Consider the following 14285-nt stretch of genomic DNA (forward strand, 5'->3'; position numbering starts at 1 on the left):
GGACGCTGCACCGGTCCGTCGTGGTGAAGAGGGAGCTGAGTGTGAAAGCGAAGCTCTCAATTTACCGGTCCATCTACGTCCCTACCCTCACCTATGGCCACGAGCTGTGGGTAGTGACTGAAAGAACGAGATCGCGGATACAAGCGGTGGAAATGAGCTTCCTCCGAAGGGTGGCTGGCCTCTCCCTTAGAGATAGGGTGAGAAGTTCGGCCATCCGGGAGGGGCTCAGAGTAGAGCCGCTGCTGCTCCACATCGAAAGGAGCCAGCTGAGGTGGTTCGGGCATCTGACAAGGATGCCTCCTGGGCGCCTCCTAGGTGAGGTGTTCCGGGCATGTCCCACCGGGAGGAGGCCCCGGGGCAGACCCAGGACACGCTGGAGAGATTATATCTCTCGGCTGGCCTGGGAACGCCTTGGTGTTCCCCCAGATAAGCTGGAGGAGGTGGCTGGGGAGAGGGAGGTCTGGGCCTCTCTGCTTAGGCTGCTGCCCCCGCGACCCGGCCTCGGATAAAGCGGATGGAGATGGATGGATGGATGGATGGATGGATTCTTATATATATTGTTTGTTTACTTGCACTGCTGTAACTGGAGCCTCGTCGTCTCGTCTCTCTATATACTGCACTGTATGTAGCGGAGATGACAATAAAGTTTACTTTGACTTCAGCAGCGAGCAGGCGCACCGAGGGCTCTTGCGCTACTTTTCACGTGTAGAATTTCAAAAAAAACATCGGTGCAAATTATAAGTCTCTATCATGATGTCTGGTGTTTTCGTGTTTGTTGGTTTGTTTTTATTTTGTTTTATTTTGCGAGTTGGTTATTAGATGCTGCTCCAGCCAGCCAGAGACTCCCCCGCCGCCCCGCCCTCTCCTCCCTGTGCCGCAAGCAGCAGGCGCACCTCGCAAATGGAGGGCGCCCTTACTCCCAGCAAATGGGCGATAGAAAACCGATCGGTACCTGTGCCATTCCCTGGCTGATGTCGGGGCAGCATGAATAGGAGCATTTTTTTTTTTTTGCCGATGCCCGTGATGCCGCCCCCCACCTCGATGCCGCCCCGGGCAATCGCCCGTGTCGCCCGTATCTAAAACCGCTACTGCTATTGTGGCTAATTACAATTCCCGAAAACCTGTTGAACAGGATCGTCACTCCAGCTGAATGTGAAGTCCCATGGCTGAAGAAAACATAATCTCCCTATTGTTGTTTCCAGAAATTTTTATCTGCCTCCCCCGAATGAGTCTCTTAAAAAATAATGTTGCTCTTCTGCTCTTTGCAAAAAAGAAAAGTTGCTTTACGCTTTGCATTGTTCTTTAAACCCCCAACATTCAAAGAAAAAATGGATAACATTCGCTAAATAATAAGAGTGCACGAAGAGAGTGGTGCGCAGTAATGAGCAGCTAATGTGTTCCCAACAAAATTCAACATTAGCATTTATTGCAGCAACCCTTAAGGTGTCTGAACATTCGTAGAACTGGTAAACTAGTCACAGTACCTGAAATGGAACAATATTACAAAGGATGTTCAAACAGGATCCACCTGACTGTTATCAATCAGTGCGTAACCTTCCTTCAGAAACACTCTTTTTCCCTTCTTCCTGGCCTCCTGAACCATTGGCCACAGCTTAGAATGAGCCTCCCTGTCTTCTTTGGAGAAATATTCACTGAAGTGAATATGCATTTCATTACACACTTGGGCTTGGGCTGAGCACCTGCCCCTTTCCTGATGGGTGCCCAAAGTGCCCTTTTCTTCAGGCAATTAAAAAAAAATTGTAATAAAAAAAAAAAATGAGTGCGGAGTCCTGTCTGTGTTACTTAACAATAATATTTAACTATTAATCACAGTTTTGCTAAATAAAAAGATCTGACTTGCATCAGTCACATGACTACCCATTAATCAATGATCGCCCTTGACGGCAGAGCGCCCTGGTTATGAGCCGGGAACGAGCTCGCGAAGAGCACGTGCATTTTCTTGCTACCAGAGAGCAGAGTGAAACTGACCCCCCACCCACTTGAAACGTAAAGGCAAATAGGTGGAGCGGTTAGTGTTACGTTTGTGCTGATTTGTGCAGGTAAAATGAGCGTTTGTGCTGCTACGGTTTTTGAGATATTAAACTTTATTTTATAGGTCATTCAAAGGTCACCATCCCCCAAGACTGCTCCAAAACAGACCAAAATGGTCTACTTTTTTAGTGCTACGTTTGTGCTGATTTGTGCAGGTAAAATTAGAGTTTGTGCTGCTATGGTTTCTGAGATATTCTGTTATGGTATTACTGCTGAAAAATGTCTTTTTCAAATGACTTTTAGCTTTGTGTGTTCACTTGTTCAATAAAGTTCTGTTTAAAAACTCTTCTTATTGTATTTAATCAAATTTGTAAATTTGTAATGAGTGTAGTCTTTTTTTTTTACTTCATTCACTTTTTGTTCATAAAACCATGATGCAAATGCTTGAGTGGATTAAAAAAACTTTATTGAAAACTACATTTGAACTTTTTACACTCACATGAACACTTTTTGAAAAACGAACAAGCTAGCAGTCTTTTGCATCAAATACACATTTTTTGGCAGAAAAATGTATTATTTGGCATTACTGTGTCTGACGGATTCTTAGAACAGCGTGTTAAATCTGATTTCTGAACAAGGTAAGCTTACATTTAAAATACTGAGGTTTTAGTTACTGAGTTAATACATATAGCTATACTATATATATAGCTAACTGTCTGGATTAAAGGGATTTTTTTTTCAATGTTAAACATTTTCAAAAACCCAGCAATTGCAAATTTGCAAATCCGAGAAAACTTTTAAAAAAATGTTTCTTGTATGACTTTCAGTGAGAAAATGCATCACTCATTCCATCATGGGTCCAGACATTTCCTTTAGGGAATACACTCATTAAGTATAAACTGGTGACCAGATTATCTCAGTGTACTTTCCATTCATGTACACCTCTACTCTTTCACAATTCCTTAACCACATTTTTGTTCTAACTTTACGTCTTTCAATGATTTGTTAAAGAAGACATGGATTTGTTGCTGGGGGTATTTCTGTGCGCACCATTCAGTTTTTTGTCGACCTGTGAGGGAAGGTTCTTGCCTGAACTGTGACCAGTGTTTAATAGTCCAGATGTATGTGGACACACACGGTTGAAGCATTATGGTCATATATTTGGGGCTGAATATAGTTTATTTAACTCCAACACATAAAAACTGATACAAATCAAAATAACACATCACTGCGATCCTGTGTCACATCACTTAACACTTTACAATGGCAAAGACTCAACAACTGTGACAAACAGACATAACTGAGGTCATTTAGGATTACAACTGAGTGACTGAATATAATTAACTCAAATTGTGGATCTCACCAGAAAGAAAATGAATCCTGTAAATCCTTTAAAAACTGGGTGGAAGATCAGACATGTCAGTGAAAGAAAAGCTTATGATAATTTCTATGAAACCAAATCAAACAAAATCACATAGTCAAATGAATAAAAAACAGTTTGTACTCAGATGATCTTTTAAAATACTAAACATGTAAATACTTGACTCAATAATCCTCATAGAAACAAAAACTATATACTGATTTTTTAAAATTTAAGTCATTTGAAACAAAAGTTTAACAAAACTCAAAAGGAATCAATTACATGTCACATATCATATGTGTTTAAAAGTTAAAATAAAATAACTAATCAGTGACTACATGCATATTCTCAGTGTCTATTGTACTGCCACGAATGTCCAACAATCTTTTCACTGACTGTAAGGTTTTGCGGATGAATACAACAAAATAAAACCAGTATCAGTGCCAAACAAAGAAGATTTATTCATAACAGACAGGAAAAGCCCCAAGGAAGCCGAGTTAACGATAAAAACAGAGTCAACTCTCGCGGCCCGGTACCAAACGACTCACAGACCAGTATCGGTCCGTGGCCCGGGGGTTGGGCACCGCTGAATTAGAGTTCATGAACTTGATGAAAGTGATCAGCCAGCATTGTGGGTTGTTTTTTAAATTTCATTGTAAGCCACAGTAGTTATGTTTCTGCGTAGTAACAATATCTTAATTTAGAAATTTTTCTTCAGTATCACAAAAACAATTATTGTGATATTTTCTCCTGTAAGGCTCCAGTCAACCGCGCACCATGAATTGGAAAGTTACTAGATGTAAAATGATTCTTTCAAACTTTTTTCTGCCTGTTCTTTGCTGATTTTTTTCCAAGCTTCTGGAATGACAGCAGGTGCTGCTTCATATTCTTGAGCAAAGTTACTGTTGTATTTTGTCATAACATATTTCCAGTAGTCTGATGCCTCAAGGCTCTCGTCTGGTTGAATTTTCCAGTCTTCAAAAATGTCCTTGTAATTCTTATAAGGGTGTGGTTTATATTGTGTTTCAATGCAGAAAAATTTTTTGTGACTTTTCACATTGGAAGAGCATAACTCAGTGACAAGTATACCTGTTGAGAATTTCCTGTATGTACCCAGACCCTGTGGCCTGTGCAGTGAAACAAAGTGCTCAGTATGGGCTTTTCCTCCTGCGTCACAGGGAGCTGCACAGAATGGACACTGTTTGCCACAACCAATCAGCTGCTTGAAAAGCTCATCCTGAGGCTCTACACAAAGATGTTGTAGTTTCATTTCAAAGGTAGATTCTTTAAACTCATTTCTGAGAGTTTCTGGCATGTCATTCACAGATCTTGTGAGCCAGTCAGCAAACTGTTCCTTCTCAGCGTTGTTCAGTATCATGAAAGCACCAAGAGCATCCTGGGAAATGACCAGTTTTTTACCAAGTTCTTTGCAAATATCTTTAATAAAAGCCTTGAAGCCATCACTCTTTCTGGTTTTTGCCTTGTTGATGGCAGAATTTATGCTGTCAATACATGACTGCAGATGTCGCTCCTCAAACTCAAAAACTGTTGACTCATTTGAGAAGCGCTTCTTTATCTGTTCAAGTATCCATGTCTTTGCATACTTCTCATATGAGCGAATGTAGCTCAGATAGCTTTGAAAATCCTCCTTGGAGAGCAAATCCAGTAAAATTGAATACTGGAAGGACATTCTTGTGCTGAACTGCTCGAGTTTCCTCATTTCACCAATGATATCAGGGCCCAGGGAGCGATTAACAAAGTCTTCAACAGCAGGCTTCAAACATCGATTTGTAAATTCTTCTGCCTTCTTCTGACACTGGTCTCGTTTATGAAACACATCTTTGAAGTCCTCATGAAATTTTTCCTTGTTTTTAATCAGAAATCTGTACGGATCATTTTCTTCTATGAAATCTTCGTGCATTTTCTGAAACTTTCTGGCTGCAAATCCACAGATGTGCTGTTTTAGCGAAACTTCAAACTCGATGTTTATCTTAACATCTTGATGGTTTTTCAGCTTCTCATCAATCATGCGGAGGATCTCCTGGATGTAATTGTCATGGTAATTGATTTTTTTTTTCACTTGTTTATTCACAGAGTGTTTGCAAGCAGCTATGATGCTGTCAGACAGACCTTTTATGTGATCCTGACCAGTAAAAACTTTGTTTGTTGTGTGTTTAAATTTGCTTAACCATCTTTCAGCTGTATGTTTGAAAGACTCGTTTCCAAAATCTTGCAGATTATTTTCATTTAATAATTGATGTGCACGGCTCCCCCTGTGTTTCAGATTTTCTCTGAGGTAGCGGGACACGCTGTCTGTAACATTTACAATTTTTTGTTCAGAGAAAGACAGTTTTTCTAAAGTTTCCTTCCACATCTTCTCAAACTCTTTTTCCAACTCTCTGTTTGTCATTTTGACTTTTTTCTTTCGACATTTATCAATTAATGCACACACTGCTTTTTCAATCTCTTTTCTGTGACTTTCTTTGATTTTAATAATTTCTGTCATTCCCTGTCTGATTTCTGCTGCTGCTTCAAGCTGATACTTTACACCGGTTTCTATTTCAAGACGAAGGATTTTTGCACTGTTTGAGAATTCCTCTTTGTATCCTTCAACCAGATCCACATGACCCTCTGTTTGCTTGAAATATTGTGTCACATTGTCCAGAATCTTTGTCTCCCGTGCAGACAGCACTGTGGAGGCTTCACTTTTCAAAAATCCGAGAAATTCTCTCATGTCAGATGTTTCAGATTTTGCTGCAATGGTACCAAAATTTGAAATTATCGTTTCTGCATCTTTTACCCAGGTGTACATTTCTTTTCTGAACTCCCACTCCCATTTGTTGAATTGTGTGCAGAGCTTCATGTATGCATCAGCTACGAGGCTGTTTCTGAAGCTGAAGATGAAGTTTTCATGCTTTACTGCATTCCACAGGCTTTTCACCCACTCTTTAAACTCCATGACATTATTAGCAGATGACTCACAGTTTCTCAATAGTTGGATGATGTTTTTCTTGAGCTCATATACAGCCTCACTGTATCCTGCATTAACTGGTGCCATTGGTGGGTTTCCATTCCACAGTCCAGGAATGTACCAGTTCCCAGTGTCTGGACTGTACTCCATCACATCAGTGAAGTTCTTGTTCTCCTCTTTCTTTTCCATTTTGGCTGCTGCCTGAGTCATCTCATTCAACTGATCCAGGAGCAGTTTCCTGTCTCGTAAGTTCTTGTCATGGGCTGAAACATCCGACACATTCTGGTGAACAAACTGACATTTAGGCTTTTTGCCCACCTCCTTCATCCTGAGAAAAGCGTGCACAACTATTTGTAGGATGTCTTTCATTTCTGTTGAATTCTCCATTGCAATGTTGACTATGGTGACATCACTCAGCCCCACAACAAGTGTAGCAAGCTCATTGTCGTGCTCATAGCTGTTGTCCAGTTGTGCAAGTTCTGGTGACTTTAAGCCCTCAGTGTCAATGATCACCAAGAAGTCACAGTTTATGACTTTTTTCACGTCTTTATTGATTTTGATGAGCAACATAAAGGCACCTCGAGTACATCGACCACTGCTGACTGCAAACTGCACTCCAAACATGGTGTTAAGGAGGGTGGACTTTCCTGTGCTCTGAACTCCAAGAACTGTGACTACTCGTATCTTTCTGTTTGGAGACACCAGGTCACTGAGCTGAGAGAGAACATCACTCACCCATCTGAGAGGGATGTTGGATGCATCTCCATCTACGAGCTCAAGAGGAAATCCATCAAGCAACAACTCTGCACACAGTTTGGGAAGATGCTGCAATTGTTGATGTGATCTGTCTGTTTCTGGAAGAGACAGTGAAGCTTCATAGATCTGACCCATTTCACGAAAGAAGTGTTCAGTCCCCAGTGAGCTGTTGGAAATTTTTCTGTCAATTTCTTTGATCTCCTCTTTGTTCTCAGAGTTCTTGCATTTTTCTTTATATTTCTCTCGGAGTTCAGACAGTTTTACATGAGAGACATTATCGAGGTTCATTCTCATCCATTTCAGGAAATAAAACCTCTCTGTTCCTGGGCTTGATATCCCTGTGATGAAGTTTGTCATAGCTGTCGACATCTCATAAGAGTTTTGCTTTTTCCGCAGTTCTTTTTTCTGTTTCTGAAGATCACTTTTGTAATGTTCTATATTTTTAGACCCAACATTTCGAAGTCGAAACTCTTCCTTCTGTAACGAGGTCAGTGTTTTCCATATGTGGCCTTGTCGGGGAAGCTGATCTTCTTTATATTTATGGATGTCTTGAATTCCTGCGGTGATGGTTTTTGCATTTTTCTTTGCAGTCTGGCACTCTGGAGAGTCTTCATCAACCAGGATTCCCAGTTCATGGGCAACATCCACCATCTTCTCTATTTTCATCTTCAGCTCTGATTTCTCAATCACATTTCTGACTGTCTTCCTCAAATCTTTTACAAAGTGTGCTTCATTTTTCTGCTTTGTCTTAAAAATAATGTTGTTATTGCTGAAGCACAACTTGGTTGCCAGGTTTTTCACAGTATCCAAATTGAAGCGCTTGCTCTCACAGTTACCAACCAAGAAGATCTGTGCTTTGTGGTTTTGGCTTTTAAGCAGATTGATCACAGACTCAGACTCAGAATCCAAATGATCAAAGAAAACAAAAACTGCTGCAGATGTCTGACACAAAAAGGAGTATTGTGTTTCAAATGAAGCAATGTCCCCACGAAGGTTAGCTACAGCCACTGGCTGACTGAAAATATCAATGTTTGTGTTTCCACCAGGAAGATACCAAGTAATTTCAGTCAGTCCGTTGGAAATTCTTCTTGGACTGTCACCACACTCCATGTTGTGGTGAACAAAGGTGTTGTGGTATTGCTGATCATTGCTCAGAAGCTTATTGAGAAACTTTGACTTGGACAAGGAGCACTCACCCAGTCTGACAAAAGAGACCATTGGAAGTTCAGAGAGAACAATTCTTTCTTCAATGAAGCCCTTTGACTGTGAAAGAGACTGAGGTCTGTACTTTTTAACAATGTCTCTCATGGCCCACAGCATGAGTGTGCACTGTTCTGTGTCACAATTAGGAAGCAGCAGAGGGACAGAGAACTGACACATGGACATTTTTAGTGCCATTTCCTGCTGTAGAAAACCATCAGAACACAGAAAGAGAGCAGTGATTATGTCGAGGGGGTTCACCATGTCCTCTGTGTTTGAATGGTTGATCATATTATCAAGATCTAAGTATGCACTCCCTGTTTCATCATCACTGTTTGACTCACACTCTGATGTACATTTCACATTAAGCATCATTACTTTCTTTAGAAAATACCATGGAAGGTCAGATTTACGCCTGGCAGGTTCATCAGTGATGGTCTTCAAATCAATCTCAAGTATTCTGCTGAGTGATAGCTTCTTTGTGTAGCACTGCGTCAAGTCCAGCTCTTCCAATAAGTTCTCCAGGTGTTTCACTGTGGATGTGAGATTTAAAAGTTATTGCATCCTGCTTTTATTTACAACTTAACCAGTATGTCATCTGGTTTTGTAATTGGTGTTAACTTTTACTTGTGTGTGTGTGTGTGTGTGTGTGTGTGTGTGTGTGTGTGTGTGTGTGTGTGTGTAGGTAACAATGGACTGACCTTTGCTTTCATCCTTCATGTCTTCAGGAGTCTGGCTGGACTTTTGTTCCTTTGGTTTCAGGTTGTCTGGCTCTGAGCTGTCCATGTCTGTCAACTCTTTTCCTCCTGTCTGCATGTAATCACTGTGTAATTCTCACTTTCACCAGCAGGCGTGTCCAAATGCTGAGACACTAACTCACTGTTGATATTAAACAGTATTGTCTTGACAACTAGTAACTGTAGGGATAATAATAGTAATACTTATAATATTAATATATTAATGGTTTTTATTTACAGAAGTCACATCATGTCATGTCCTTCTGCTGTGGCAATAAAAAGCATAAAGATGACTTTTACCTCCTGTAACAATCTGCTGACAGTCATCCCTGCAGGTAGAACATGGTGCCGATGGAGGTCATCCTCACAGTATAGTTCAACAACTAAATCTTCATCATTGTTTTCCTTTTTTACAAATGACGATAAAAAGAGAAAAAACATTGAAATACATTATTGCAAACACATCTCAAGAGAACAATATCTCCGTTTCTCCCAATCATCTCACAAACAATTTGAGTACTTTTAATAACATAGGCAAATGAGTAAAACCCTGACCATGATTTTCATACTCGTTTGCAGCCCTGTGCCCTAAAATATGTGGTTCACAAAACCATTGTTTTGTGTTAATAAGGGTTTTGAATTGTGGTTTTTAACTATTTGTCCCTTAATACAGTATGAATTTAAAAGCGTGGGGTTAACAGCCTGCCTGCAACCAAGTGATGTTCTATTATTAGACTTCAGGGCAAGTAACATTAACAAACACCATGTTCATACATTGTCCATAAGTGCACTTGGCACCAGGACAAACTAGGTCACAGGTTGATGATCAATTTTGTCATCATATCATCGGATCTGTGGCTATATATTCTGCACGCTTGATTGAAAAGCTGAGCTGAGCTGTCAGAATGTGGCTCGGCCAGTAAATAAAACAACTTTTTTCTGCTTCTGCACTATTGACAATAAAATTGTTGTACTATTGCTGTGGATAAGTCACTTCCTTTCAATTCCTCAGGCAGTGTAGTGCAGCAGGGATTCTGACAACTCCTCTTACACTGTTAGATGAACACATTCCATTTCACTCAGGATCATGTGATTTCTTGTAAAGGTGTATAGTGCCTCCTTTCCTCTCATTCTGTAAAGCAGTGTAGTGGACCTTAGGTCACACACTTAACTAAATAAACTAAACCTAAAAAACTAAAACTATATGTGAAAAAATATTCAACTAAGAAAATTGTCAAAACCTACTTTTTCAAAAACTGTTGTTATGCGGTTCAGAGCTGTGGATCTGGAGATTTTTTCTGGAGATCTGTATCTATTGGGCGCATTTAAGCGTATTTAAGCTTTTGTGGGTGAGCAAGAGACATGTTATGTGTTATTTTAGACATTTTTACATACAGACAAGTTTTTGAAAGTCAAAACGATCAGATTTGTGAAAGCTGAACTTAACAAATTGTGCGTAAATGATCAGTATTTATTCAGGTTTGGATGTATGCATTCGTGAAATGCTTTTACATGTGTTCTTTAGTAATTGTGTGGCAATTGAAGCATGCATGTGTGAGTCTTCAAAGGTTACATAGAAATTAGGGGTGCAACGATATTCCTATCGATATTGAACCGTTCGATACAGTGCTTTCGGTTCGGTACGCATATGTATCGAACAATACAACATTTGTAATTTCTTTTATCAATTTTCCTTCTGACGATGCTGTCTGTGTTGAGCGCTCAGTGAATCTGTGTTCGACTACTCCGCCTAGGCTGCACTGTCGAGCGCAGATCCACTGAGCGCTCAACACAGACAGCATAGTCAGAAGGAAGAGCGCAGGGCAAGCTAGCGAGACAGAAGTTAAGCTCTACTTGCAACAGGCAAATTGAACCTCATTCAGATCTGGCGTTTGGAATTATTTTGGTTTTCATGTGATGTATGACCCTGAAGGTAAGCGAGTCATGGACTAAAGTAAAACAGTATGTTGGATGTGCCATGCAATGCTCAATTACATTGGTGTGAACTAGTGTGTTAGCGCAGTTAGCTCGTTAACGTGTTGGCCGTCTAGCCCCATGCACGGGGCGATCGGCGGTAGCTCGTTAACGGAGATTTGCCGTGTTGTGGCGTTAAGGTCATTTCAACGAGATTAACCTGAAAGCACTAGTGGGAACACGACGAATATGACTGCACATTTACGCCGACATCATCCTAGTGCAAAGACAAGTGGAAGCAGACAAAAAAAAGCAAGCATGCTACTAACTTTAGCCGAGTCATTTAGACAGCTGTTAGCACATGATTCTCCTTATGCTGCTGAGAATATAGCCCAGAAGAAGCGGATAGTATAGCTTTTATTTTGGAAAGAGCCATTTCTCTGTAATAAACTCTCTTTTCCAAAGATGAGTGATTCCTCAATCAGATACAGGGCTCGCAATATCGCTAGCCCGACGTCCTGGAGCTTGCGATCTTTCCAGTCGGGCTACAAAAATCTCTCTGCCCTGCCCGTCGGGCTATTGTAGGAAAAATATATGTCAATGCTTTTGCATTCTTTCAGAAATGTAGCTGGGTAATTATGTCATTGGCATCGGTGAGCCACTGTCAATATGTGACATATTGAAGTCGCGTTTGAATTTGCGCTTGTTTTTTTGCTTTCACTTTGCAATCGTGCGAACTGTGTATAGAGAGCGACAGTACTGATCTGTGAGTGATGATAATTTGTGCACCAATTCCTCTGACATCGTCTTATTAATCGTTAGCTTACTATGCAAACATGACAAGTGAAATCTCCCGCAGCTTACACATGTGAGAGGTTGATCGCGCAGAGAATCGCTGAGCTTATGTGAGTGTGTGTGTAAAAGCAGCAGGATATATATTTTAGTTCTGCTGAGCCAAATAAGACAGGTCAGGGTGAAGAAGTGACAGCCAAATAAAAGCTTACCACAAAACGGAGAAGTTATGACAAATCAGACTATAAGGCAAAAAGAAAGTGCAGCTTTATGGTTTCATGGACAAAAGAATTTCTGTGGCTGCAATATGACGAGCTAAATAACCAGGGCTGCACATAAGTGGTCCGCAGGTGCGCATTCGCTGTCAAAATAAAAAACACGCACAAGGGTTAGGGTTAAATTTAAAAACTGTACTTTTGAGTTAAAATATATATTTATAATTTTAATAAATGACAAATTAAAAATGCATGAACATTTTTTTGTATCGAAAAAATATCGAACCGTGACACCAAAGTATCGAACCGAACCGAACCGTGAATTTTGTGTATCGTTGCACCCCTAATAGAAATCATTGTATACATTTGTAAAGCTTGGTTTACACTTGTGGATCATTTCACATATGTTTTAATTTAAAGTAGGCCTGCACATGACAGCTCTGCTCTGCTCTTCAAAGTGTTTGTTAAACAGTTCTTTCAAGCAAAACTCTCTTCTCCTTATCTTATCATTCTCGTATTAAGTACAGGGTGGGCCATTTACATGGATACACCATAATAAAATGAGAATAGTTGGTGATATTAAAGTCCTGTTTGTGGCACATTAGTATATGTGAGGGGGCAAACTCAAGATGGGTGGTGACCATGGTGGCCATTTAGAAGTCGGCCATCTTGGATACAACTTTTGTTTTTTCAATAGGAAGAGGGCCATGTGACACATCAAACTTATTGGTAATGTTACAAGAAAAACAATGGTGTGCTAGGTTTCAATGTAACTTTATTCTTTCATGAGTTATTTACAAGTTTCACTTTGTTCACCGCCATTGACATGTCAAAGAGGTTAACACGTGAGGAGCGGATCGAAATTGTGTTGATATCTGGTGAACGCAGTAACCGGGTCATTGCAGCAGATTTCAATGCAAGACACACTATGAGACCACCCATCTCCCATGCTACAGTTAGCAAACTACTTGCTAAGTTTCGTGAAACTGGTTCAGTGTTGGATTTGCCAAAATGTGGACGCAAGAAAACTGCCACTAATGAAGAAACATCAGTGGCTGTCCTAACTTCATTCAGCAAGAGCCCACAGCGTAGCACTCTCCGCATGTCACTGGAGAGTGGCATTAGTCGAACATCCCTTCGGCGGATATTAGCTACTCCCAAATGGCACCCTTACAAACTCCAGCTACTGCAGCATCTCAACGAGGATGACCCAGATCGGCGCACAGAATTTGCAGAATGGTCAAAACAAAAATTGGAACAGGACCCTCAGTTCACGCAGAAGATTTTGTTCAGTGATGAGGCAAACTTTTATGTGAATGTTGAAGTTAACAAACAAAACCACCGCTAATGGTCTGACACTAACCCAGATTGGATGGATCCCTCCAAGACTGTTGGAACAACAAAAGTGATGGTTTGGTGTGGTATATGGGGTACAACGATAGTGGGTCCATTCTTCATCAATGGAAACCTCAAGGCCACTGGATATTTGAAATTGCTACATGATGATGTGTTTCCCTCTTTATGCACTGAAGCTGGCACGTTCCCTGAGTTTTTTCCAGCAAGATGGTGCACCACCACATTATGGTGCCAGGTCCGAGCATTCCTAGATGAACAGTTTCCTGGAAAGTGGATTGGTCATCGTGGGCCAGTTGAATGGCCCCCAAGGTCTCCCGATCTGAACCCCTTAGACTTTTATCTTTGGGGTCATCTGAAGGCAATTGTCTATGGTGTGAAAATACGAGATGTGCAGCACCTGAAACTATGGATACTGGATGCCTGTGCTGGCATTTCTCCTGCGGTGTTGCTATCAGTGTGTGAAGAGTGGGAGAAGAGGGTTGCATTGACAATCCAACACAATGGGCAGCACATTGAACACATTTTAAAAGTGGTCAGAAACTTGTAAATAACTCATGAAAGAATAAAGTTACGTTGAAACCAAGCACACCATTGTTTTTCTTGTGACATTACAAATAAGTTTGATGTGTCACATGTAGGGATGGGTATCGAAAACCGGTTCTTGTTGAGAACCGGTTCCCACTGTTTCAATTCCTTGGAATCGTTTGCCATTTTTGCAAACGATTCCCTTATCGATTCCAGTCGCCCCGAATGACGTCACCACGTTGCGGAGCGTCATTTACCTGGCACGAAACACGGCGCCTAAGCGGCTCAAACGCTCAAAAGTTTGATTATACTTTATGAGAACCAATGACAACAGGGCAACTTGCAAAGTAGATATTTCATTTAAGGGAGGAAACACTACGAATATGCAAAAGCATTTGCTCACAAATCACGCGATGACACGCGTTTTTAATTCCGCTCCGGACTCGTGACTCTCAACCCAGCAGCAG

General features: G+C 40.8%; 1 protein-coding gene across 1 annotated transcript; it reads right to left on the reverse strand.

Annotated features, from left to right (window-relative positions):
* Nucleotides 1-2855: 2855 nt before the first annotated feature.
* On the reverse strand, nt 2856-9105 carry LOC146579944 (up-regulator of cell proliferation-like). The gene is made up of 2 exons (XM_085266305.1): nt 8981-9105; nt 2856-8812 (listed from the first exon to the last, which is right to left on the reverse strand). The coding sequence occupies exons 1-2, from the start codon at nt 9093-9095 to the stop codon at nt 4146-4148; spliced, it is 4782 nt and encodes a 1593-aa protein (XP_085122431.1). The 5' UTR covers nt 9096-9105; the 3' UTR covers nt 2856-4145.
* Between the last annotated feature and the right edge of the window lie 5180 nt (nt 9106-14285).

The sequence above is a fragment of the Mchenga conophoros genome, linkage group LG3 (genome assembly GCF_057382185.1).
Source record: "Mchenga conophoros isolate Kocher_MC1m ecotype Shallow Benthic linkage group LG3, M_conophoros_male_GT1.1, whole genome shotgun sequence".
Lineage (NCBI taxonomy): Eukaryota > Metazoa > Chordata > Actinopteri > Cichliformes > Cichlidae > Mchenga > Mchenga conophoros.